This window comes from Anser anser (genome assembly GCF_964211835.1).
Source record: "Anser anser genome assembly, chromosome: 2".
In the NCBI taxonomy this organism is placed as follows: domain Eukaryota; kingdom Metazoa; phylum Chordata; class Aves; order Anseriformes; family Anatidae; genus Anser; species Anser anser.
The window spans coordinates 60,888,095-60,914,493 of record NC_139721.1 but is presented as its reverse complement, the minus strand read 5'-3'; the positions used below and the strand labels follow the sequence as shown (position 1 = coordinate 60,914,493).

Below are 26,399 nucleotides of genomic sequence, written 5' to 3'. Positions count from 1 at the left end.
GCTAGAGGTATATTACAAGCAAGTTATATGGTTTCTTTTCTCCAATCTTAGTACAACGGATGTTGAAGGGATTCTTATAAAAATAAATCTCTGGAAGGTAATAAAGATTAGATACTGTCAGAGCTTAGTAACAAAAAAGATGAATCAGAAAACAGAATTGCTAAGACAATTGGTAAGACGTTGGAACCAAAAAAATGCATACACAAGTTGGGAATACATGTGAAATAGAGCACTGATAATTGCTCTATCCATGCTTAGTTGGACAGAATTATTTATTTATTTTATTAAGGGTGCAGTTGTTTCAAGAAATTTACAAAGGCATATACAGAATTCAAACTGCTTTAGAATCTCCCAAAAGACACAGAAAACAGTCAGCCATTCCAAATCTAGTGATGAGTTAGTGCTATAAAGACATTTCATAAAAATCTTCCAGGGAAATGATTGATGGTAAGTGTTGTATATCTTGGTTAGGAAAAAAAAAATCACAGCAAAATGACTGAGATCTCTGAATTACACTTTAGTCTAATTTAGTCAGAAGCAAAGAGGTGATTATAAATCAAGAAGTCAACAAGCCCTTTGAGGAAAAGTTATGCTTCTCCAATATTCTTCCAACTTGAGTCTAGAATTTAAGCAGATGCGTTGTAAACATAAAAGTTCTTTCATAGTTTAGAAATTGTTTTAAAACAACAAAAATCAATAAGTATAATAAACGATGCTCTACTAAGTATTATATTATGATATTTTTCTTACACTTACACTGCTAAATCCACATTTTTTTGTATATAGTAGTCCAATTCTCTTCTCAACATTCCCATGAGGCTGGGAGAAAGTAAGCCTATTTCATCTTCAGGAAACTGAGGCATGGAGAGGTTTATAATCAAAGAGAAGAGCTATGGAAACAAAATATGACCACTTTTGTAAACCCTAATCCAGTATCTTAAGCCATGAGTTGTTCCTCTCATTAGTAAGAAGGTGTTTGAATGTCCTTTATAGTAAAGACATGTCTTTATCATATTAATTAATTGCTTATGAAAAGATAGTTAATAAGCTGAAAGGTGGCTTCATAAATTGAAAAAGACTTTTAAAATAGCTCAAATTAGAAATGTCTAAGAACAATTAAGAAAGGAAATATTTAATCAAACATTTTCTATGATGAAGATGAAATTCCATGTTGACAAGTCTGGGGTAATGAGCAGTACAAGAAATAGCCTGAATTCAATAGATATATTGTTATAAAAAATAATCATTTTTGCAAAAAAAAAAAAATCTCATAATTTCTTACAACACTCTTGCTTTCTACTGTGTGTCCGACCACGTTCAAAAGTTTGGATTCTAACTGGCTAGCTTAAAACCTGTGATAATATCAGCTGTATCAATACGTAATTTCATGAAAACCATGTATACTGCACAACATATTCAGCTCTACCTGTTTCTGTCTTCTAAAAAGATCAGGAATAGATACGTCTGAAAAAAGTCAGCAAAATAAATAGAAATGTCTCAGTAACCATACTTTAAGAAGTGATGGTTTTGGAAAAAGGCAAAAAGAGACACACCGAAGGACAAATATACATATATATATACAGTAGTTAGAATAACTAATTTGTTCAAATTTATTCTTTTTACAACATATAGATATGACAGAAAAAGATAACAAAGTGAAAAACTTTTCCTATATCTTTTATGTACTCATTGACATAAGATATTGAGGTTAAAGGGTTAAAAAAGATTAATTTTTTTACTAATTGCAATATCTTTGAGGCAGGATAACAGTATATGAAGTGGGTAATCCTTGCTAATCCAGAACCTAAACATCCATTAAACTTGAGCATAAACTAGAAACATCTCTATATACATATTATTCCTATAATTAATATTAAGATTTCAAAAAACTTGGAATAGCTTCTCTCTGCTGTTGAATATCAAGCATCAAACTTGGGGGACTGTTAATGTGATCCAGAATAACATTCCCACATTCTTCTCTCCTCTTTTTATGTCTTAGATAATTCAGTGTGCGAGGTTCTGACATCTTTGTGACCTGAATTTAAATACATATGTGGATCAACAGGTTCTTTCTTGTCTGCTTGCTTTCTTTCCTTTTTATTTTTTTTATTATTTTTTTTTTTGCTATCATACACAATCTGGGGCAAATTCTGGTGGCTTCTCTCAAACACCATTCCTACTGACTTTAAAGGACTTGAGTGAGGACTGTAGCATGTAGTCTGTTGTAATAAAATTGAATTTCATTTCACAATACAATTTTGCCCCCTGTATTTTAGCTCATCTTAAATGTATGCAAGCCTTTTATCATTTCAAAATTACTTTGGTGAAGTAAAAGAGCTGGCAAAAATTGCCATGATCATACACTGTGAGTTTCTAAAAGGGAAAAGGATTTTTGACTGCAGTGGAACCTATACTAACAGTCAAAGGCATAAGAAGATCAAACAGCCAGAACTTTCTTTTTCTTTTTCTCTGTTCCCCCCTGCCCCCCTCTTTTTTTTTTTTTTTTTCCTTCTATTTTGGTAGTAATGACAATTAGCTGTTGGAACAACTAGGAATTTTGAAGTCCAGGTTGGATGCCTTTCTAAAAGAAGTCCTTTAGGTCATCCAGAAGTCATGGACTCAGTACAAAAATTATTATGCTATAGAGGAGCTTCTGGTGAGTCCCATCTGCCTTTCCAAATGCACTATTTATTTATTTATTTATTTATTTATTTATTTATTTTGGTTCAGTCTTATTGGGCATATAGAGAATGTAGGAAATAGCTGAGTGTACACTCAGCATTAAATTCCCTGTTGGCCCCAATTTTACCCTTGTTTTGCATATTCATGACTCTTACCTGGCAAAATTCGCAGCTGCTCAGAACAACCGCAGCAGCAGCAGCATTAGCCTTTGCCAGACTGCAGAAAATTTGGCACGTGCTTCAAAGGGAAATATGCACAGGAATTTCTGTAGGAAGAGATTTGTTGGTGCTAAAAATATGTGGGGAGAGGGATAGACATAGTTTAGACAATATATTTTAAGAACTGGTTTGGAAATCTAGAATCTTATATGTTTTGATTATTTTTTATTTATTTATTTATTTATATAACTAAGTGCTTTTTTATAAATATAGGTATAGACTAGAATTGATTTATGGAGATATAAAGTAAATCTTCCACTGTATATACTTTTGGATATTTAAAGTTAGCTCTCTTGAAGGTCTTCCATATTTTTGACTTAAGACCATTAAACACTTTATTTCTAGATATTTCACTGTACGAAAAATCTCATGTCAAAGTTCTCTGGTTTTTCATGGTGATTTTTGTGTCCAAAAAGTGTTCATCAAAATGAGGAAAGAATCTTCTTTCAAAAGGAGGTTATAAGTGATTCACTTGTCAATAATAGCTGAACAACTAGAAATATCAAGGACTATTCAAAACTATTAGTTCTGTACAGACCATATAGATGGGGTTAGGTGTTGAGTTCAGTGTCTCATTTCCATGCTACTGCATAAATTGAAACAGATTCTTTTGCTTAACTTCAGCTGTCAGTTATGCAGACCTAGAGGCTGATCAGAACTAAAACCTTAATTGCGTGTTTGTTGCTGAAAATGTTCTGCAAGTTGGAACCCAATATCTTTTATTTTCATTGAATGTAAAATCTCAAGATAGCACTTGTGTAAGATAATTAGATGAAAGATGATAGACATGTAAGCATTAAGAAGTATTTCCATGGTAGTAAACATCTTTGAAGACAGATAATTAGAAGCTAAATATGGAAAATTTTAATATTTGAAGTACAATCACTTTATTAGATAGCTTCAACATATTTAATTTGGACTTTAGAACATCTTTTTTTCTGACATTGTAACCATCAAAAATTTTTTTGAAGATGTGAATATGGTTTACCTGTGAATGAGGATGCCAGAAGTGACCACTTTGTCCCTTCTTTTCTGATTAGATGGCCAGATTCTGCTCCATTGTGTAAGAGATATATATTCTCTTTTTATTGTTGTGGCTGCTGGTAGTTTACTCATTTTATTTTTTTTTTTATAATTATACATTATTCTTAGTCATCATTCTGTACGTGTTATCACTCTATTTCTGTAAGTTATAAATTTGCACACAGTTTATTGTGGAAGGAAAACTGTGGCATGAGGTGTGTTCATACAATACCTGCTTGATTCAGTTCACTTATAGTAAAGAAACCCGTTGTAAAAGTCAGAGTATAATTCTAAAAAGACACTTTTTTTGCTAAATGGTAGCTAAAGTTGCGAGTATTAATCATGTGTTTTCTTCCCTTACTGTCATTTTCAGGAAGATCTGAATCACTTTCTTAGGTAGATTATTGCAACCAAAACATTTAATTTTTTGCTCTAAGATGAAGCATGGAAGTATATTTGAAAGCACATAGTGGAAAGGTAGCATGGATACTTGCGCAGTATTCCTTCCTATCTTTGCCCAATATTCTGTAATCACCACAGTCACTGTAGTTACAGAAACACAAAATGTTACATTCCCCAGACAAGTCAGGAGAAAGAACCTAGAACCATTTGGGCTCGTGTGCAGAGCAGGTTGGGACACGGGCTGTACCAGGGCTGTACTAAAACTTAAGTCAGGCCTAAGACTGATTGGCACAATCTAACATCCTTTCACCTTCCTAGTGAATAGTACATATCCAAACTAGTTGTGAATAGCCCTGGACCAATGAGGACCACCACATCATGCCTAAGAAAGTTTTTGGCAGTTCTGACTGGCATGGGACAAAATCATGCCAGGAGGTGTTTTTAATGGTTAAAGGAGTGAGGACACTCAGTGGCTCAGCCCCCAGCCTTGTTTTATTTAGCAGTGGAGAAGCAGTGCTGATGAACTGTCAATATTCCATTGTTGCAGTGGTACAGCCTGTATACAAGGGAGACCTGGCGAAAAGTCAAATCTTCCTTCAACTTTCCTTGAGCTGATGTGATTTTCTGTGATCCTTTAACAAGAACTGAGCTAGACTAGAATAAGCCTTATCTTGACTTTGTTGAAAAATAAATAAAAATAGAAGAGAGTAAACTATAGCAACATGTTGATCCTAAAACTAGTTTGCAATGTGAGATCCAGAGTTCTGTATGGATACTATGAAAGTTGTGTAGTCTTTAACAGGCCATACTTCTACCGAATCAGTTAATTTTATGCTTGTTTGTACAACTGAGTTTCATTTACCTTTTTACAAGTCCTTTTACCAGAACTCCTTTTATATTATAGTGAGATTATAATGGACTTTAAGTTTTCTTTTCAACAGCAACAACAACAAAAATATGTATGATATGTATAACTCAGAGAGGGCCTTATGCCCATTCTTACCATATGTTAAATGAGTTTTGGGTTCAAGCAAGGCTTGCTAAGGATTTAACTTGCTTTAACTAGGCTTGCACTGGTAAGCCTTAGTATAAAATGGAGTAGTGAGACTTAACACTGATAGTTTAATGAGGACAAATGTGTTATGTTAATGGCATATACACAAGAACGATGGCAAAGGTCATTTTTGAAGCAGGTATCTCCTTGTTGCCATGGAAAGCAGAGTAGCTATACGCTGTGTTAAGATGCTGTTTGACACTAACAGTACTAATGGAATTAATCTTCATACCTAGTTTGCAACATTAACAAATTAAAATAAATCTTTAAGTAGGTTAGTAACATTATATTTTGGATAGTGAGTATATAAAACTTACAAATCTTAATAAGAATTCTCAAGTTTACCCAAAGTGTTACTCTGTTGGAGTTTCTGATACTTAACTCTAGTCCCTAGATGAATGACGAATAGCTCTTAACAAATCTCTTTGCATAGAATAGGGGCATACAAAATATAATTGCAGACTGCAAGGTGATGATTGCTTTCTTCTCCCCTAGTATTTTTTAGTTAAGTTTAAAACAATATTTATTGTAAATATATGACACTGAGAATAGAAACATATAAAAAAAAATCAATGATATCTTCCAGTTATTCAGACTATTACTATAATCTAAAAGATTTATTTCTGTATTTAAACCTCACCCAAGGTAGCATTAATTGTCTTTACAAACTTTATTCCCTGATTTTAATTTTTTTTCCCACTTCCAAAATAGTTTCATTTCCAGGAATTGTGAATTTCATATAATTCCATATAAAGTTTTAAGTTTTGATTTTTCTATTAAACTTGGATAGACAAAAAGATCACAGGATGAAAGTATTACAGAGAAATACATATAACTCAATTACCTACAACTTCCTTTAAATAACAGTGGGCCTATAATAAGTACTTTCTTAATTGCGAACTTGTTCAATTTTGTAGCAGTATGTAAGGAGTTTGTATTTTCTATGTTAAATCTTTCAATAAATAGGAATCACACAAACATATTAAAATTAGAAGTAAAACTATTAAAATATTTCTTCTTTTCAAATAACCTGTGTTATTAATTTCAAAGCTAACTCTTCAGAATCTTATAAAATGAGCCTGTATGAATTTATATAAGATAGTTGCAACAGGGATCTGTCTGATAAGGGTATAAGGTTTACCTCGAATCTACTTATTTTGTTCATTTTAATTATTCTCATTTCTTACTTGACTAAGGAGCTCATCCCAAAAAATTCATCTTCAACCATTTAAAAATGTATATGTGATCTATTTTCTGGCCATGTTGATCATTTTCTCACTGTTGCTGAGGTAAGAAATAAAAGGATATTTGGCTGCCAGAGTGGCAGTAGTTGCCATGTTAAGCTTATGCAGTAAACCTGGAGTTTGATCTTGTATATTTTAATGTGAAAAGCATAATAACTTGGGCAAAGCTCATAGCAATTTCAGTCTCTTCTAATATTTGTAAGGTGTAGAACATGATCCCATGAGAGGTGGAGGATGCAATGACACAACAAACCTTTGTCTTAGCAGAAAACTTTATTAGAAAAAAAAGTATATTACACCAAGATCTGTAAACATACGTCCAGTGTACATTTTTAGCTATGGACAGGATTAACTGCAGGAGTACATACCCCAGGGATTCTGCATCTTAAAATTTCTAGACAAAACTATGATTTTCTCCCTTTAACAAAATGGTATAGTTCAAAAAATAAGTGTTTTTCTTTTTACACAAAAGGCTAGACAAATCTTGTTTTTGAGATCATTGTGACTGCTACTTGCCTATGAATACTGGTACTAAGCTATGAATAAAGACTATTATTATTGTTGTTGTTGTTGTTGTCTGAGGTGACCATTATAAGTTTCTTCAAGTTTTTTCTGCAGAGTATTCTTTACTCTTTACTTAGTTAATTTTGCTTCATTGTTATTCTTAAATGAAAATTCACTTCACTTTTCCTAGGTTATAAATGAGATGATTATATTTAAGCCAGTCATTGACTACTGTACATATAGGAATAGAATGTGTGCTTAGTCCTATAGCACAGTTCCGATCAGACTTTTCTTCATCTTTGTGATCATCAGGTTAAAAAGTATTCTGATTAACTTTTCCCCTCAAAACAAGACTGGTTTTCCAGATATATAAGATTCTTTGAAAGATTTTGTGCTTGAACCAATCGTTCTTAGGCTGTATTTTGTTTTACATCAAACATATCTCTTTTAGTTTCACTAAAAACTACTGTCATAAGCACTTCTAAAAGAAGAACAGATGAGTAAGCTTATGATGCAAAATCTAAAAAAAAAAAAAAAGTACTAATTTTCAAAAACAGAAAATACTGTTTTTAAGGATAATGTTGATGCATATGTTAAGATTCATAAATATATATATTTAATACTCTTACGTTTTGTTTCAGATTTTAAGGATTTTGGTTCAGAAAATAATTTCATTTTCTTTTCATTTCTAGCTGCCCCTAGACAATGCATTGAACTACACTTTGATGAAAAATATTCCATAGAACCTTCTTGGGAGTGTAAATTTGACCATATTGAAGTACGAGATGGACCTTTTGGCTTTTCCCCAATCATTGGACGTTTCTGTGGACAGCAAAATCCACCTATGATAAAATCCAGTGGCAGATTTCTGTGGATTAAATTTTTTGCTGATGGTGAGCTGGAATCTATGGGGTTTTCTGCTCGATATAATTTTACACCTGGTGAGTACAAAACATCATACTTTTTAATAGAAAAAGCTTATCATAGTAACTTTGTTAATGAGGTATAATTGTGCCATTGTAATTAATATTAATGAGGACTATATTTAATATCAAAGGAAGTATTCATAGATAAGAAAATGGCATAAGGTATATATCTTTTGCATAACTAGTAAGACTAATTCAAGGAAGAAATTTTCAGTACAGTTTTGTCCAAGATACATATACTCAGCCTCTGTAGTTTTTAAAAGAATTGTTTTCAATATAATTTTATAGAAAATCATTCAAAATATTTAATGGGTAGTTATATGTTTCTTGCTTGATTGTTAGACTGTACAGCTTTTCCTTCAAAATGATCATTGAGAAAGTATTCTAATAAAAAAATCTAATTATCTCAGAAAATTCTATTGTTGTTTTTCCATCAATCATTTCCCTATCAGAGGAGTAAAGCAAACTGTAGCCATAATTGTGAGATTCAAATACTAAAAGCTATTAAGTATTTTTCTAAAAAAAAAAAAATTAAAAAAAAAATGTAAATCTTAATTGTAATTGCACAATTATTCCCTTTTTGTCAATTTTTAAACTCAATTCATTAAAGTAAGGTAAAATTCTTAGGCAAACTTCCCATTCTTTTTTTCCCCCACTTATTAACAAAAGATTGCTGATCTTAATTTTCATTTTTGGCTGAAGCTACAATATATTGCACTGCACTGCTGTATTTGACATAGTTCTGTACTTTCTTGTTTTGAGTGATGAGTCATACCTTAATATAGCCTACTCCAAAGCACTATAATTATTATGTAATTTTGTCAATTATGTCACTATTGTTTCAACTAAGTTGTTGTGTCAGGTGGAATGATATTTTTTAGAATATCTACTAAAATTAACTGGCTCAACATTCTACTTGCTAAATTTTTCCACTAGCACCATAAAAGATACCAGGAATACTTGAGTGTTCCTTTCTGTGGTCTTCTCTGATGCAAAGAAAATAGTTATAAAAGTACACAGGGTAGTTCAGTATTCTTTTAAGTCAAATATACTGTATTCCAGAGGGAAAACATATTTAGAAGGTTTAAAGAGGAACAGAACACAGAATTTCTTTGGAGAATAACCTGAGAGTCAGATAAACATATCTATTGTAAATGCAAAGACAATAGATGAAATTGTATTTTTTCCACACAGTTCTCAGTGGGTTTTTGTCATTTTCCTCACCATCTTCCCCAAAAGTTCTTTCCTTTAGATTTCATGTCCTTGTTTCAAAGAGATATGCATTATGAGTGAAAAGATGTTCATAGCAGGACCTGAAGTTTCTGCCAACTAAAAAACTCTCAGGTGAAAAACAACTTAATGCACCATGTTTTATCCTCATTCATTTTCTCCTGATGTAATGTGGTTTTCTACACTGAGATCAATGTTTTTTTGATCTATATTACTGTAGCAGTATAAATTATTCCCAACTTCAGATGCAATAGCTCTCTCTTTTATTATTATTATCTCTGCCTCTTCCTCTCTTCTTCTTCCTCATAGTTTGTAACAGAAAGCTATACAAATGGTAATGGACTTCTATGAATATTGGCCAGAATGAGGATATGATTAATTTTACAAGTGCAAAGCAGCACTGCTGCCTCCTTAATCAACAATAATAGGATGAAGTTATCTTTCTAGACGAATTGCTTGACCAGCTGTTTATTAGGTGGAATGGATTAGGCCTGACATTTTGAGATCCACTGTCCAAAGGTTTGCAGTGAAAGGGATGACCGTCAACTCATCAAAGAGTGACAGCTTTCAAAAGTATGTAACAGAGTAACAGAGAGGCATTGGTTCCAGATATTATCACTTAAACCCTCTGGATCCGTTCTGGGTAGTGACTACTTCTGAAATTAAACTATTTGCATAGAAAAGATCAGAAGAAAATTTTCAGCTAACCTCTCTTTAAAAAAAAATCAATAATATGATATATATATATATAAATAAGGAAGAATTCTGGAACTTTTCTTTCTAGAGCAGATGATGCTCAGGGAGATGCAGTTTGTTGCCTCCATCTCACTAAGTGCAAGCAACAAACTCAGTCTAACTGCAGTCTTGTGTAGGAGGCTTCCTCCATCCTGGTGGTGAGAAAAATAGAGGTGTCTGTTTAGTACCATCAGTCTTTGATGGTCCCCACCTGAGTGGTCCTCACACACTGCTGAAAAGTTCCTCGACTGCTACCTTTGCCGGTGGTAACTAGATCAAGGCTTTTGCTTGTTGCTAAAAAGAAATGTGACGTTGAGTGTGGTTGTGTGTGTGTGGAAGTATGACAACATAAAAAAATAAGTAAGTAAATTTGACTAAATTGAAGCTGCAACCATTTATTACTATTTGGCTGGTACATAGAGAAACAAGAAAAGAAATTATTTACTATGTCTCCAGGGTGTACATAAATAGCTAACTGGATGAAATTGGAAGAAAAAGATCAATTAGGGTAACTGGACAAATGTTCCAATGCAGACTTATTAGTCTGTGCAAAAGGAAAGAGTCCTGTCACCTGAGGCTTTTTAAAACTAGTTAGCATTAAGTCCTAAAAAAATAAATTATATAGAAGAATTCTAAGGAATAAAGTAATATTTTGCATTTACTAAGCCTTTTCTGTTTCATAATTTCTTTGATCTCTTGGAGTTTAAATGGTCAGAGTCCTAGACTCTGTGCAAAGGTTGAGCTTCTTCAACTGAAGCAAAACACCAGAGGAATTTCAGCAGTCTCTCAACAGGTTGGGATCTCAGGCATCTTGAAACAAGCATCACTGTCTTGTCATAAGCTCTATTCTGTTTAAATAGAACAGTACTTATTTTTCTCAAAGCACTTTTCAGCACTCTGAAAGATGAAATCTAGCAGAACAAATGAATTTAATGACAAATAATTCCAGAACTCCACACAAAACCAAAACACTCTAAATACGAGAAATAGAGAAAAGATTCTATTTATGTTTTCATTTTTATAATTTTTAGGGTTAAGCAAAATGTGTTTGAATAAAGCTGTATATATGGTATCATGCCTGAATATTTTTAATGTAAGGGAAGGACTTCTCTTTTTCTTTTATGTTATTCTAGGTAAATGTCAGTAATAACAACATGCAATTTGGATGTAAAATAAAGTTTCAAATATTTTGTATATGTGATAGTTAAAAAATCTCAGGTATGATAGAAAGAACATCTCAGACTACAATATTTTCAGGTTGTTCCTTGGTTCATTCTGAATACAAATCAGATTGGCTAGGGAAAGACAACACAAAATGAATCACATGTTAAATGTCCCTTGTTCTTGTTTCATCATTTTCAGGATCATTGAAAGGCCTATAGCGCAAATTTCATTTCACGTCTCTGTGTCCTTGTACTCCATCTGTTATCCTCATTTCTCCTAAAAAGTTAGTGTCAAGACCATTTTCTGAGATGATGTTGAACCACTGTTTTGTCTAGTTCAGTCTTGCTGTTTCAAGCATTACTTCAATGGGACTTATTCTTGAAAACAATTCTTCATGATTCATTTTTTTTAAGCATAGACAAGGATTCAGACAGAGAGAGGACTTATTTATTTGGGCTGTGTTACTCAACTAGAATAATCAGATTTTTGTTTATCCCAGTCCCTGATTTTGCAGGACAGTGGCTTAAGATAGCACATCATTACTTTCAGTTCCATCACTTAATAGAAACCATCTGTGTTTTTATTTAGCCTCATTAATATAAAGGTCAGTCAGTAATGCTTTCTGTTCCACTGTCCGATAATGGAAAAATAAAAAAAACTTCATATTCTTATGCACCGAAAAGTGGGGCATAAAACTGTCTAAACAGAACAATGGTACTTTTACTTCAACATTGTACTGGTACAAGTAGCTGTAGAAAGTCAGGATATTACAATAATGACATCATTGAGGAAAACAAAAAACAAAATGAAAAAACAACCAGGCAAAATTCACCCTGACTGGGGAAGGTCCATATTTTAGGACTGATGAAAAATCAGTATTATAGGTGCACTGAATTCAACTGCAGTTTGAAAGAAGTTAGATAAGATGTTGTCAAGTCATTTTGACACCTAATGTCCATGTTCTGTCTTGTGTGTATTTAAGCCTCCCAGCCATCTAGGACAGGTGAAGAATATTTGTAAGGGCTTGCTCACCTGCTTTTATTTATTTTATTTTTTATTTTATTTTATTTTATTTTATTTTATTTTATTTTATTTTATTTTATTTTATTTTATTTTATTTTATTCTATTTTATTTTATTTTATTTTATTATTTTATTTTATTTTATTTTATTTTATTTTATTTTATTTTATTTTATTTTATTTTATTTTATTTTATTTATTTTATTTTATTTTGTTTTGTTTTGTTTTGTTTTGTTTTGTTTTGTTTTGTTTTATCTTATCTTATCTTATCTTATCTTATCTTATCTTATCTTATTATTTATGCTTTCCATTTCTCTTCAGAACTTTGTCTCATTGCTTCCAAGTTAACTTCAGTGACAAAAATTATTAGTTAATTTGTAATCCATTTACGTTTTCTGAACAATTAACCAGTCGTATATGTAACTGTGAATGTGTCAGTCTCATCCTTTGGGATAAGAGTTGGTTTGAAATTAGTGAAATGACTCGCTATAACCTTTTCTTTAAGCTTTTGAGCTGGAAAAATATTTTTTGTTTGTTTGTTTTGTTTGAGTTTATTTTATTTACTCAGGTTTGTAGTCCTCAGCACTTCAAATTGCTATAAGCAGCTTCTTTGAGTTACGAATTTTTAATGTGTCCATACAAGTGTGCAACAATCAAGCACTACATTGCCATTTATAATAAATGTATTAGGACTTCTGGTCTTGTGAATAAGAATGAATTTCACTGTAGCATCTAGGATGATAAATTTTCTTGTTACAATTAAAATCATGATTGGCTACATAAATGTTGTCTTTTCAAGGGAATTTGTTTTGCTCTGTGCTACAGACTCCATTAACTTCTATGAACTGTAGGCTTACGCCCAGAGTATTTCAGTACCATGCGTATCAGAAGGTAATGGAGTAATATGTTCATTTTGAATTTCAAGTTTAAAAGAATTTATTTCATAGAGCAAATGAGTGTATATAAGATCTTACAGGATTCTCATGTTCCATAATACCTTTTTATCACATCCTTATTTTATTTTTTAAATTATTATTATTATTGATAATTTTATTTTATTTTATTTTTATTTTATCTTATTTTTATTTTATTTTTATTTTATTTTATTTTATTTTATTTTATTTTATTATTTTATTTTATTTTATTTTATTTTATTTTATTTTATTTTATTTTATTTTTTTATTTTTATTTTCTACAATACCTAAAAGACAACTACTGAACTTCCCGTTTAAGAAATCTTTGCATGCTGAAAGTATCATATTACCATATTATCTCTACTCTGTTTAGCCTTGCTATAAAAAATAAACAAATGAAGAAAAAACAATAGAAATAGAGGACATAGTTTTAAGTATTTGAATATTGGGGGGGGGGGAGAGGGCGAACTATTGCAGGGTTTTCTAACAACTGCTTTCACTGAGGACATGAGAATTACATTTGTGTTGGCTGTGTATAAACATCGGACTTCCGATGAAAGAAAGGGGCTTTCTAAGTCGTAGTGTTGTCTCACTGGGATTGCAAGCAACATGTTTCTAACTCATAGCATAAATATTCAAATTTGTTTTCCTTTATTAATGGTTCTTAAAAGACTTAAAAAGACTTAAAAGACTTACAAACACTTAAAAGTGTTTTTTTTAATCTGGTTATTTTCTGCCTCGGACATTCCTATGGAAGCCCTGTCTCAGAATCCAAATTATTATGTTTTCTCACATATAATTATTCATGGCCAGTTTATGTCTTTGCTTTCTTGCACCAATATTACTTGTTGGCTTTGAAATACCTTTTGTTGTTGTTGTTTTTTGTTTTTTGTTTGTTTGTTTGTTCCCACCAGGAGTACTTGCCACTGCAGCATAAAGATGTTAGTCATATCTTTTTTAAGATGTCAATTTGCTTGGCTGCACAAGCCAAATTCTTCTACTCTCTTTATGCCATGGACTCTTTGTTCCACTTGCCATCAGTACCACCCCACCTCCCTCCAAGAGCCTCTGTGTGTCTTCCACAACTAGCTGAACACAGACTTCTAGAGGAAGTTTACTAGGACAGTAAACTGTCCATCTTGTTGTGGCACCATCTTGGCACTGTTGTCTGTTGGTGACCTTGGCAATGTGAATGTGGAATTAAAGCAATTTTTCTTCTTATCCATTCCTTAAGCAGCTAAATTTTCATCTTTATGTATTGTATCTACAGGTTTCTGAGGTTTATGGCCAATAAATCTAGACAATCATCTCAGTCCTTTTGTCTAATCAGCATGGCTGTTGCCCTTCTGTTAGGCAGAGAAGCTATTTTCTACTGTAGCCACAGACTTGTAAGTGGTCTGATTCTTTAGCTGTCCCTATATGAAATGATGCTTTTATGTTAGATACAAAAACATGTTTATATCACTTGTTTTCTTTCATCTATATATGATAATTTGACATTTGCATAAGTTCAAGTAACTGTGATCTTTTATTTTTTATCATCTGTTCTTTTACTGAAGTATTTCTCAAATCTAACATCAACAAGTAAACCTTCTTACTGACATATATAGCTTTCCATAGCAGGTTTTTGTAGTCTTTGAATAGTTCTCTAATTTTCCTTAAATAAATTGACACAAAACCTTCTTAGTAAGTTCTCTGCCCATTGTAACAAAGAAAAAGTTCTTGCCCAATAAGTAGGAGCTCTTATTCTACATAATGTAGTCTTTGAAAAAGTCAGTCATGTTTCTATCTCTAGAATTGAATATTTTTACAACACGCAACAGTTAGTAAATGTGTTAAATTCAAATATACCATCTGTCAGCTTTCACTATGTATACTCAACAATTGTTTAGCACTCATTTATTTTCTTAGGTTAATATTTATACTTTGTGTCAAGAAATCGATCCAGAAGGTTTCTTTTTCTTACCAGTACTGAGGTGGTTTTTACTGAATATTGTTTTGTATACTTTCAACTCCAGTGGGTATACGTTGTCATCTTAATATATATTTTCTGATATTGAGTGATATAATCTCTGTTGATTTGTTTATTGGTTGTTAACTAATGAAGACTATGTAATTCTTTCATCTTAAATATCACATATGAGCTTCTTTGATGCCCCTATCCAAAAATAAGATTGTGCTTACTTCAACTTCGGTAGAAATTTTGTCCCACATTTTATCTATGCATTTTATCTGTTCTCTTTCTTTCTTATGGGATATCAAAGACCTTACAATCTTCAATATATTATTATAGTGGTCTTAAGGGATAGAGAAATACAGAGTATTTTCTGTATGAGGAATAGAAATACAAAATTATTGTGAGGTAGATGGAAACTGTACGGCTATGCATGAAAGCAGTAGAAAATCATGTGCTTGAATCAAGTTTCTAAATACACGGACTTATTTCTAGCTGTTTTTCCCTTTCTCTCTCGCAGTCTCTCTGTATAATTATATCCTAACTCAAGCTATTGACCAGTTCTTTTACTACATACACTTTTACCTTATATATATCCATTAAGGATTTATGAATAAAGTCTATCTCAGTAACTGTAACGGAGGTATATAGCAAACTGAGGAATTAAAAAAGTTAAGATTTTAAGCAAAATCTTAAAAGAATCCAAACTTTAAAATGAAAATTTATAATTACGGTTATGTGATGATGATAGTGGATTCATGCAAGTCACCTAATTATTGTGAGTCCTGTGCAATGTTTTTCAATGCCGAGTAGATTAAAGATTGTTTTTTTCTTTCTTCTAATATTAATTCCCTTTGAGCAACGATATTCCTTTACAATCTCATGAGTAGCGAGCGCATTCTTCAGGTAAGAAGTGTAAGGCTGAGAAAAAGTTCAGTCATCATATAAGATGCCACAGAGCATCCCTATTTAAAGTTCGAGAATCCAGAATTTGCCAGCTTCAAGTAATATATTTCTTCAATGTCAAGAAATGTAGCTTACACTGTATCTTGCAGGTGTCTTACAAGTTAGCTTTGAAATTGAAAAGAAAGAGAGAAAGAGAGAAAGAGAGAGAGAAAGAGAGAAAGAGAGAAAGAGAGAAAGAGAGAAAGAGAGAGAGAAAGAGAGAGAGAGAGAGAGAAAGAAAGAAAGAAAGTGAGAAAGAAAGAAAGAAAGAAAGAAAGAAAGAAAGAAAGAAAGAAAGAAAGAAAGAAAGAAAGAAAGAAAGAAAGAAAGAAGGAAGGAAGGAAGGAAGGAAGGAAGGAAGGAAGGAAGGAAGGAAAAGAAAGAAAGAAAGAAAGAAAGAAAGAAAGAAAGAAAGAAAGAAAGAAAGAAAGAAAGAAAGAAAGAAAGAAAGACAAAGAAAAGAAAGAAAGAAGGAAAGAAAGAAGGAAAGAAAGAAAGAAAGAAAGAAAGAAAGAAAGAAAGAAAGAAAGAAAGAGAAAGAAAAAGAAAAGAAAGAAAAAGAAAGAAGGAAAGAAGGAAAGAAGGAAAGAAGGAAAGAAGGAAAGAAGGAAAGAAGGAAGGAAGGAAAGAAGGAAAGAAGGAAAGAAGGAAAGAAGGAAAGAAGGAAAGAAGGAAAGAAAAAGAAGGAAGGAAGGAAGGAAGGAAGGAAGGAAGGAAGGAAGGAAGGAAGGAAGGAAGGAAGGAAGGAAGGAAAGAAAGAAAGAAAGAAAGAAGGAAAGAAAGAAAGAAATAAAGAAATAAAGAAAGAAAGAAAGAAAGAAAGAAAGAAAGAAAGAAAGAGAAAGAAAGAAAGAAAAAGAAGGAAGGAAGGAAGGAAGGGAGGAAGGGAGGGAGGGAGGGAGGGAGGAAGGAAGGAAGGAAGGAAGGAAGGAAGGAAGGAAGGAAGGAAGGAAGGAAGGAAGGAAGGAAGGAAGGAAGGAAGGAAGGAAGGAAGGATAATTTCCGTTCCTGTAAACCTTTGAAATCATCTTTACATGCCGAATGCCACTAGCTCAGCTGATGTCTTTCTTTTGCTTGGGAAAGCCAGTGAATCATCTTTGTTTAATATATGTTGAACAGATTTGCAATTTGCACACAGTTTATATTGTTGTAAGTCCAAATGTTAGGTATATTTATTTTTATTCTCTTCAGAAACTGTCCATTTCATTAAGACCCTTTGGCCAAATAATAATAAAGGCAACTATAATTTATCATTGTAATCCATCAAAAGTCTCCAAAATTACTTTCTTATATGCTCAGGGATAATTCCAAAGAACAGTTGCTTAAGCTAGCTATATTCAAATATTGAACTGACAAGCTACTAACTCTAGTCCCAGTTTAGTAAAAGACTTCAGGACAAGTCTACCTTGAAGCACATACCTAGATCTCTGGCATCTCACCTAGACATGGGTACTTAAAGGTATGTTCAAATACTGTCTTCCACCTTGCCATCTACTGACCTATGTCAAATTGAAATATCTATTTATTCTGGAGAACTGAACTACCATTTCTTCAACTCTTTTCATGAATCAAAATCTAGTTTTCTACTTTTACTCAAATTATATCAGTTTGGTGACTGTCTATTTAGCCAATATTGTAAACCTAAGATAGCCTTAGGGAAGATAAGTTTATTCACTAACTCACTGTTTTCCTTTGTTATATTTCCTTTATTATATTCTGCTACAATAAATTGAGTTTTTGTATGTGTTAGAATGACATTTTCTGTGCTATTCTTCTTTTTTTTTTAATTTTAATTTTTAATTTTAATTTTAAAAGATTTTAATTTTAAAAGATTATTTTGACCTGGCAATTCATTATCTTTCAATTAGATTTTATACATTTGCACCGTCTGTCTTTCCTTTCCCATTTAACTAAAAACAAAACAAAGCAAAAAAAGCTTGTTTGCTGGAAATTGCATATTATCTATAAAAATATATTTTTAATTTATTAATGCAAAGTGATACTTAAAGCTACTTTCAAAGTTGGCATTTATGATTACTAAATGAAGACCACTGAATTCCTTAACTCTTCAGGTCTTCCTAAAATGTAAATTTTGTTTTTCAAAGTGGTTCCACTGTAGTCCAATGTTTGTTTAACTAGTATAATCTTATGCATAAAAGCATTGTCTACAACTTCACACAATGCAGAAAAAATTCAGTTTAACGGACCAAATTCTTTTCCAGTTTCAAGATGAGATTCTAATCATATCATTGATATTGGATACAGGGTCAGATGTGTTAGATTTAGTCTGGCATTCTGCTCTGCTATGATATTCCCAATCTAATCCAGGAGTATTTTGCAATTGTTAAGGACTGAGAACTTTTCACTAGGAATATATTAGTAATTCATAAATAAATCAAGTGATACTACTGGCAGCAAAATTACATCTGCTTACATTTTCAGTTTCTTAAAAAAAAAAAAAAAACAACTATGGTATCATAAATACCACAAATACTCAAATACACAAATATATTTTGAAATCAAGAGATCTGGTGCCCTCAAATTATTCTTGCTCTGAAGGCTCTACTCAGTTATGTCATATGTACTTAGCATGACAAAAGCACAGTCTGTAACTCACTAGATAAATGAGAGTATGACAATAGTGTTTCCTCATATAGATTTGCAGATGAGAATTTATATTCAGTGAGACAAAATGTCTGAGTCTGAGCTACACAATCTAAAATGGACTCTATTAAAGAAAATTTGTAACGTTTGTGGTAGTAAGATCTACCAAACAACTGAGAATACAATCTGAAAGGAAGGAGAATCATTGCAAAACTAAAAATAAGTAAGCAAATGCTTTTGATCAATACTTTAAAATATTGCTTCAGAGATCATTATACATTAGAGATGCAGAAAGGATATTTGAATACTTTGATGTCGAAAGACTACAGTGTGATTTTTGTTAAGAAAGATTGCTTGAGACACGAGAAAGATGATGAGAAAAGAAATGCCAAATATTTTCTGAGAATTAAATTCAAAAAAACTGATGCTATAGCACATCCATTGTTAAAAATCTGTGGTAGCATGACAGAAGCAGACAGCGTGAAATGTGTTATTCTGGTCACATATCAGTCCCCTCGATGACACTGAGAAGCCAGAAGATGTTGTGTAACAGGACTTACAAACATCATTTGCCAGATGTTATCTGATAGTTGAAGCTCAAGAGACAATGTTATCAAATCTGCTGGCTTCGGTATGTGGGTTAATAAAAGATCATATGATACCATTTCTTGACTTTTTCCTTTCCTTTTTTTTTCCTGTAGCTCATTTCTAAACCCGATGTTGAAATTAATATTAATAGAGAATGCAGCAAATTATTATCAAAAGTATTTTCTTCTTTAATGATTATCTGATTTTATGGATTACGGCTATCAACTGCTATCAACTACAAAGTTCATGCTAAAATTATGCAAAATAAGAGTGTTTTTTTTTTTTTTCATTTTTTTTTAAATAAAATGCATACTGGTGTAGTAGTTTAAAAATCAGATTTGGATAATTTGAATTTCTTTAATTGTTTATGCTCTCCCCACAATGAAAATTTTTAGCAGTAATAGAGTTATTTGTATTCTAGAATGTTTCATGTCAGTGATATTCCAATATATGTATATTATATCAATGATCTACTAAGTGCTTTTAAATTAAATGTTTTATTTAGAGTTGTTTTTTTTTATCACTAAAGCTTTAAATGACTCTTTCAAATCAAGCTAGGAAAAATCCTGCTGTTTGGCAGCCAGAAACTTGATCTGGTCAAATGAAATTTAATTATTGCCTGCCTGGATAAGCAGCTGACCCATACATAAAAATCCTGAGTACTGTGACTTATGATCATGTCTGACCTGTTGCTGACAGAGAAAACTGTTCTGATATCTCATTTTTTTTTTCTAAATATTACCATATCAGTGGACGAACTGGAGAATTTCTAATCAGTACTCGGTTTGTTGTTCTTTTCCCAGTCTCTTTATCCAGTTAATGGCAATATTGAATATTGTATGAGGTAGACACAAGGGCCTATGAACACTGCTGTTCTGGTTTCAGCTGGGATAGATAGAGTTAATTTTCTTTCTAGTAACTGGTATGGTACTGTGTTTTGGAATTAGGATGAGAATAATGCTAATGACACACTGATATTTTAGTTGTTGTAGAGCAGGTCTTACACTTAATCAAGGACTTTTCAGCCTATTGTGCTGCCCTGCCAGTGAGGTGGCTGGGGGTACACCAGGAGATGGGAGGGGACACAGCCAGGACAGCTGGCCTAAACTGGCCAAAGGGATATTCCATGCTATATGGTGTCTTACTGAACAATAAAACTTGGGGGAGTTGGCTAGGGTGGGACAGACATCCTCTGCTCAGGAACAGGCTAAGTGTTGGTCAGCAGGTGGTGAAAATTGTGTATCGCTTGATTTTATGATTATTTTATCATTGTAATTAACAATTATTGTTTTTATTTTCCTTTCCTTTTTCATCCTATTAAACTATCTTTACCTCAACCCAAGAGCTTTAACCTTAACCTCCCACCCCCCTGACCCCTCCCCCACCCCCCCCATTCTCTCTCCCATACCACTGGGTAGAGGGGAGTGAGCAAATGGTTGTGTGGTGTTTAGCTGCTTGCTGGGTTAAACTGCAACAGCTGCCTTTCCAAAGTGTCCTTCAATGGATCACAATGGCTTTTTAATATTGAATGCAATGCAGAAGACCAGTTTTCATTTTTTGCATGATACTGAGCTAGTCAATCAATGTAATATCCAATCTACCAATTTCTAAATTCATATCATGTTGTGGGCCTAAACCTGTTTATGTTAGAATGAATATAAAAACTGTTAGCAAATCCAGTGGTAATCAAATTATTGCTTCAGACTGTTAGTCTTTAAAGAAAGAAGAAAAACATAAAATCTGTTTTCATGGAAAGTATAATTTTTTTAATCTAAATTCCCAAGCTATGACAACAGAATTTTAAATTATGTAATAAGGTATGTTGAATATAATCATTGTTTAGCCTGACTAAGAGTGGGGCTTCTGTGGTAAGGAAAACCAGATGTAACTTTTTTTATTTCATTAGACATGAATCTAAATCTGTTTAAACTCTAGATTACAGATCTCCAGTTATCCACAGACCCTTCTTTTTTTTTTTTTCTTCATGTTTATGACAAACAAGTTTCAGAATCATTTAGTGAACATTGAGCATGTGCCATAAATGATACTCAGAAGAACATGCAATTCATTACAAGGATCTTGTTTAAAGAGAAAGTTTGAAATGCTGAGGACACTGATTTAGAATTTATCACCTTGCTAATTTTTTCATGTGGCTATATGGCAAAACGTGGCTTACTGTTACTGATGTACAAAACTTTTTATTCATTAATTTAAGTGGAAAACATTTGGGGATAGGATTAATATGAATTATGTTTGTTTTAGTCAAATACATAGTAAAGCATACAGTAGGGTTCTCCTCTTCAAAATAATAGAAGTCTCAACTGCCCTGGTGTCTTGTTTCTAACAGATTATGTCTACGCTATATCACTATTAGCAACTAATCATGGTTTGGATTTTACTCTGGCACTTTAATTGTCTGAAGTGGGATCAAAATGATCTATCCAAACAAAAGAGAATGTCATTCATGAAGTTGTAACCAACAGAAAGCAGCTGAACTGTAAGGCAAAAACCTAGCTGTAAATCCTTAGGTAGAGAAAGACTTATCAAAGTGTTTTCCTCCTGGAATCTCAGGAGAAGCTGAATTTCATAATGCTGGGAAGAGTGGAAGGATTATTGCTCTCTTCTCGTATATTAGTTATATCCTTTAAATATCTAGATTTTATCCTGTATAATGAAATGTAAAATTCATAATTATTTGGGTAATTTAAGTAGGAATTCACAATTTAACACACACAGCCTTCTTTCTGAGAACTGAACTATCCTGAAAATCTTCCTGCTAAAGAAAACTTCTACACTGTGCTGTTAAAAAGATAATGAAGGAAAAGACAGTAAAAGAATATCTCCAAGGCATCTCAGAATATTCTGCATCTAAAGCTCATGAAAACCCATCTTCACATCCTGTAGAGAAGGCTGTGTAAATTTGGGAAAACTGCTGGGGTCAATAGCTCAGTGCTCCCTGCAGGAAAATGATTTCTAGGCAATAAACCTCCAAAAAACAGCTGAAAGAAAAGCAAAACTGGTATCACCGAAAGCTATACTGTTATGTGTCCTGGGAGGACAGGACAGAAGACTGTTTTTTTTTTTTCCCTGAAGATGTTTCTTGGACTTGGTGCTGGTATGCTTCCCTCAGCAATTCCTTGAGTTGCTGGGCTTTTAGAGTTCTTATTTGATAAAAGTGGATGTTGCATCATCTGTGGTAGGCATACACAACAGCAATTAGCGTTAATGATTTGGTTTAATAAATTATATATATTTTTTTCCTTTAGAAACAGTGCATTCAGGCTCCAGTGAAGTAGGGTGAAAATCTAGAATTCTTCCTTTGTGTTAAATGTCTACAGATTTCTACTCTATTTTAAAAAAACATCCTGTGACATTGGCTTTTGGAATCATAAAAATATTTTATTATAGGAGAGCTCTACAATATATTTCATCCACTAACTTCCCAAAATCTTGAAGCTGCACAGTGAACTAATGAAAGGCTCTGTACTATGGCTATTTCACCTTCCATTCTAAGGATTATATTTTCAAGAGTATTGTGTCTATTTCTTTTTTTCTAGTATCTTATAAGGCCAGATGATTAAACAATCTGTTGTTTTTGCAAACACAGCTCGATTCCCATTCTCATAAGCTTATTCACTTTAACAAAAGTACACCTGGTGCTTTGCTAGGCAGTAAGAGAAAAATATTGGGAAACAGAAAGAGATCTCCTGTTAAAGTGGAAGTTGAACTGTTCACACATGAGAACTAGAGGAGACACTTGTGGTTCTCATGAAAGATGAAGTTATCTCCATAAAAATGACATAACCTATGTGCCATAGCTGGCATGGACAGCTACAGCAAGGGGTTGTCAGGTAGTGTTAACACTATGCTGATATTTCTGTCTGTATTGGAAACGTGTCTTACTGTGTGGTCAGCTACAGGTGATTCAGTACTACTTGAAGTAACACAAATAATATATTCTGTTGAATATAATAGCTGAAAAAGGTGAAGCTCTTCAAAATAATTGGGGATGTTGTAGTGAGTGTATTTGTTCTGGGTTAAAAAAAAAAAAGGTAAATACAAGGAAGGCCTTTCTCTTATGATAAATTCACAATGGTTACTTTATTTTGCAAAATTATTCCTTTAAGTTCCCTTTCTCTCCTGGTAAATCTACACAGTGGACTGTTGTAACAATAAGAGCTTATTTGAAAAGATTATGCACAGTTATGCAGAGGTAGCAAGCAAAAAACGTGTAAATTGATTCAATCTGAAAAAGTAACACTTAGCAACCAGTTGTGGCTAAACCTTCTGAGTCATTTTTCCCTATACACTGCAGAGAGAAATGAAAGTATTATTTTCTTGGAGTCATCTTTAACATATCTGAAACTGAAAGTATTATTTTGAGTCATCTTTAACAAATTAGTGACACAAACCCTAAGCCTTGATATTATTATGATGACATTGCATAACTGGGCCATATTTAGTATTCAACATCACTTATGAAAGGCTCTGTGGCACTTTTATGTTGTACCTCTTTCTTCCTAGTGAAGTTTAGACACAATTAGTCAATCACAGGAAGCCACTGAGATATTGTATTGGGATGACACATATGCAGTACTGCCCTTGATGACTGACAGTCAGTCCTCATGGTTCTGCTGCACTTTGTCAGCAGAGATTGCTTGGCTGCTATTCTCAGATAGATTGGGCTCCTGAACTCATTCATTCTTGTTTCACACACTTCTGGGCAACTGGCAGATAAAGGTATATGCAGCCCCTGAAACATATACAGCCACTGTGCTGCATGATGGGAGTCTGATTCCTAATTGGGGCATCCAGGAGCTAGTACAAATATTTAACATAATAAAAATTATCTGCCAAATAATCCCACCCAGATCATCAAGGACCCCAGACTTCCTGTTTCCATTGAGCAGTCTCAGAGTATATTGTTGCCCATTACTGCTCTCCTTTATAGAGTAAGTCTATAATGCAGTATCAAGAAGTTCTTCCCACTTTTGGAATTTAGCTGCACATATTGAACAGTCCAAACACTGTTTGAGGACATGACCTATGAGCCCTCTCACCTTCCAGCATGGTTCCTTGGTTCCTGTCCATACAAAATTTACAGTGGAGAAAGAACCTGCTCTAAATAGGTGACAGAGCAGACAGGGGAGGGAAGCAGGCAAGATATCAAGCAAGATATCAAGCCTGCCATTGTGTACACAAAAAGAGAAATCTAAATTCAATCTCTGTATTCATGTATTCTTTTCTAGTAGAGTTCATTCAGGCCATTTCTTGTCTAAGTATTTTGACCAATCTTAGCAAGATGCTACATAAAGATATAGATTTTCTTTTTCTGATGATATTGCTTTTTCATTTCCAAAATGGTGTCAAAGAAACAAGTATTAACTTTTGGTATAAAAATGCCTGGCTCTTGTTAACACATGCAATATTTCTCATCTCAGGTCGCCATGGTAGTGAAGTTTGTATATCAGTATAATATACCAGTTACAGCCTACAGATACTTTGCTTGTCAATATGAACTAAGATCAGTAAATATGACATTAGAAGAATTAAAAAACAAAACAAAACAAAAACAAACAAACAAACAAAACCTCTGGGAGGAAGTCTGTGTTACTTCAACAATACTACAATACTATAAGGACTCAAATTGAAGTAGCTAGGGTAAGTGTATTGTATTTTTCCGTGATTTTTTAAAATTATGATTTTACATCCCCTACTGCTTGCAGCTTTCATTTATAAAATTTCTTCCTAAGAAAAATAGTACCTGTGTACTTTACTGTGAATCAGATCACCTAACACATGACAAAGTAGTCTCTCCTGATGGAACTACATCTTCAAAAACAGAGAGAACTTCTCCAGAGCATTCTTTCAACTTACTTAGTTTCACATGACTTCCTGCTGATGTAGGACTTTAAGGTGAAAAGTTAAGAGTCTTAGTCACTTCTACATAAACACTTATTGCCTTTAAATTCTTTCATGACTCTGCTGAGGAGTGAACAATATACAAAGCATTGTTTTAGATTATAAATATGTAGCCTCCAAAACATCTGTCATCGCTCACAATATTTTTCAAAAAAAAAAAAAAAAAGTACACAGAAAACAAATAGCAAATGTAGCACATACTCTTGCCAGATAGAATTATTATAGAACTGTTTTTTCAGGGTGTAGAGCAAACTATATGTTTTCTTTTAAGATCTTGTTGTACCTTTAATACAGATATAGACATATTAATTGAAGTTTCAATAAGACTACAGAGCTGAAAATATTCCTTGGAACAAATTTCCTTTTCAGCTGACAAGACAACAGTTTTTATTTATTTTTATGTGTCTACACCACTTAGTACTTTTGTACTACTTAACACTTTTCCCTCACTCTCTCAACAGAACATTTAAGTCCCCTTGCTTGTACACCACAAAATGTTTACTTGTAGACTTTTTTTTTCCTATTTTATAGTTATTTTTGTGTTTCTTTAGCATATTTCAATACTTTAAAAATCTTTTGGTCATCATCCAGTCTTTGCATTGCATCATCAAATACTAGAAGACAACCACATAAAATAACTTAGAACAGTCCTGCCCTTTTTTTCTGAGTTCTGCAAGCTCTGCTTTTACAGAAAATCACCACTCGAGAATGCAGGACTGACTTAAGCTCCCAGAAATAATTGTAAAATTTACCTGGTTTCATAAACTTGAAAATAAATAACTAGTGGCTTGCTAAATATTGCAGTTCTGCTTACTTTTCCACAAGCATTTGCATGTAAAATCAGGTCTTTGATAAATTCTATGATAGGCAACAATGTATGTGCATTAAAATTCCTTAGATATTAATAGAATGACGCTTGAGTGACTATTTCTAGTTAGTCGAATACAGGAAAATGAAAAGATATATCTATAGCTGTCTGTTCAGTAAATGAAATTGAATATTTTCCTTATTTAGCAAATAAGGTTTCTACATACTGTGAATATTTTTGGTATATACCATTAAAAATGTAGTTTTTGTATTCAAAAACAACATCAACTTGCTTATGTTTCAAACATCAGCTCTCTATACCATATAGTTTGATCAAATAATTCCTTCTTCTCTTATTTATAGAAAAAAAATCTATCAAAATGTCTCACAATTTAATTGCAAAACAGGTTTCATATCCGCACCAGGATTCTGTGGCACACATTTCCTTCATCTTGACTTCTGA

The 26,399-nt window shown here is 32.8% G+C and overlaps 1 protein-coding gene across 6 annotated transcripts in view; it reads left to right on the top strand.

The window, feature by feature from the left end:
- NETO1 (neuropilin and tolloid like 1) overlaps positions 1-26,399 on the top strand; it is an 88,548-nt gene that overhangs the window by 8,825 nt on the left and 53,324 nt on the right. For all 6 annotated transcript variants that reach the window (XM_083821912.1, XM_083821911.1, XM_083821910.1 and 3 more), the window contains exon 4: positions 7,820-8,068. In XM_083821912.1, coding sequence (XP_083678038.1) covers positions 7,820-8,068 — 249 coding nt within the window. The remainder of the gene's footprint in view (positions 1-7,819; positions 8,069-26,399) is intronic.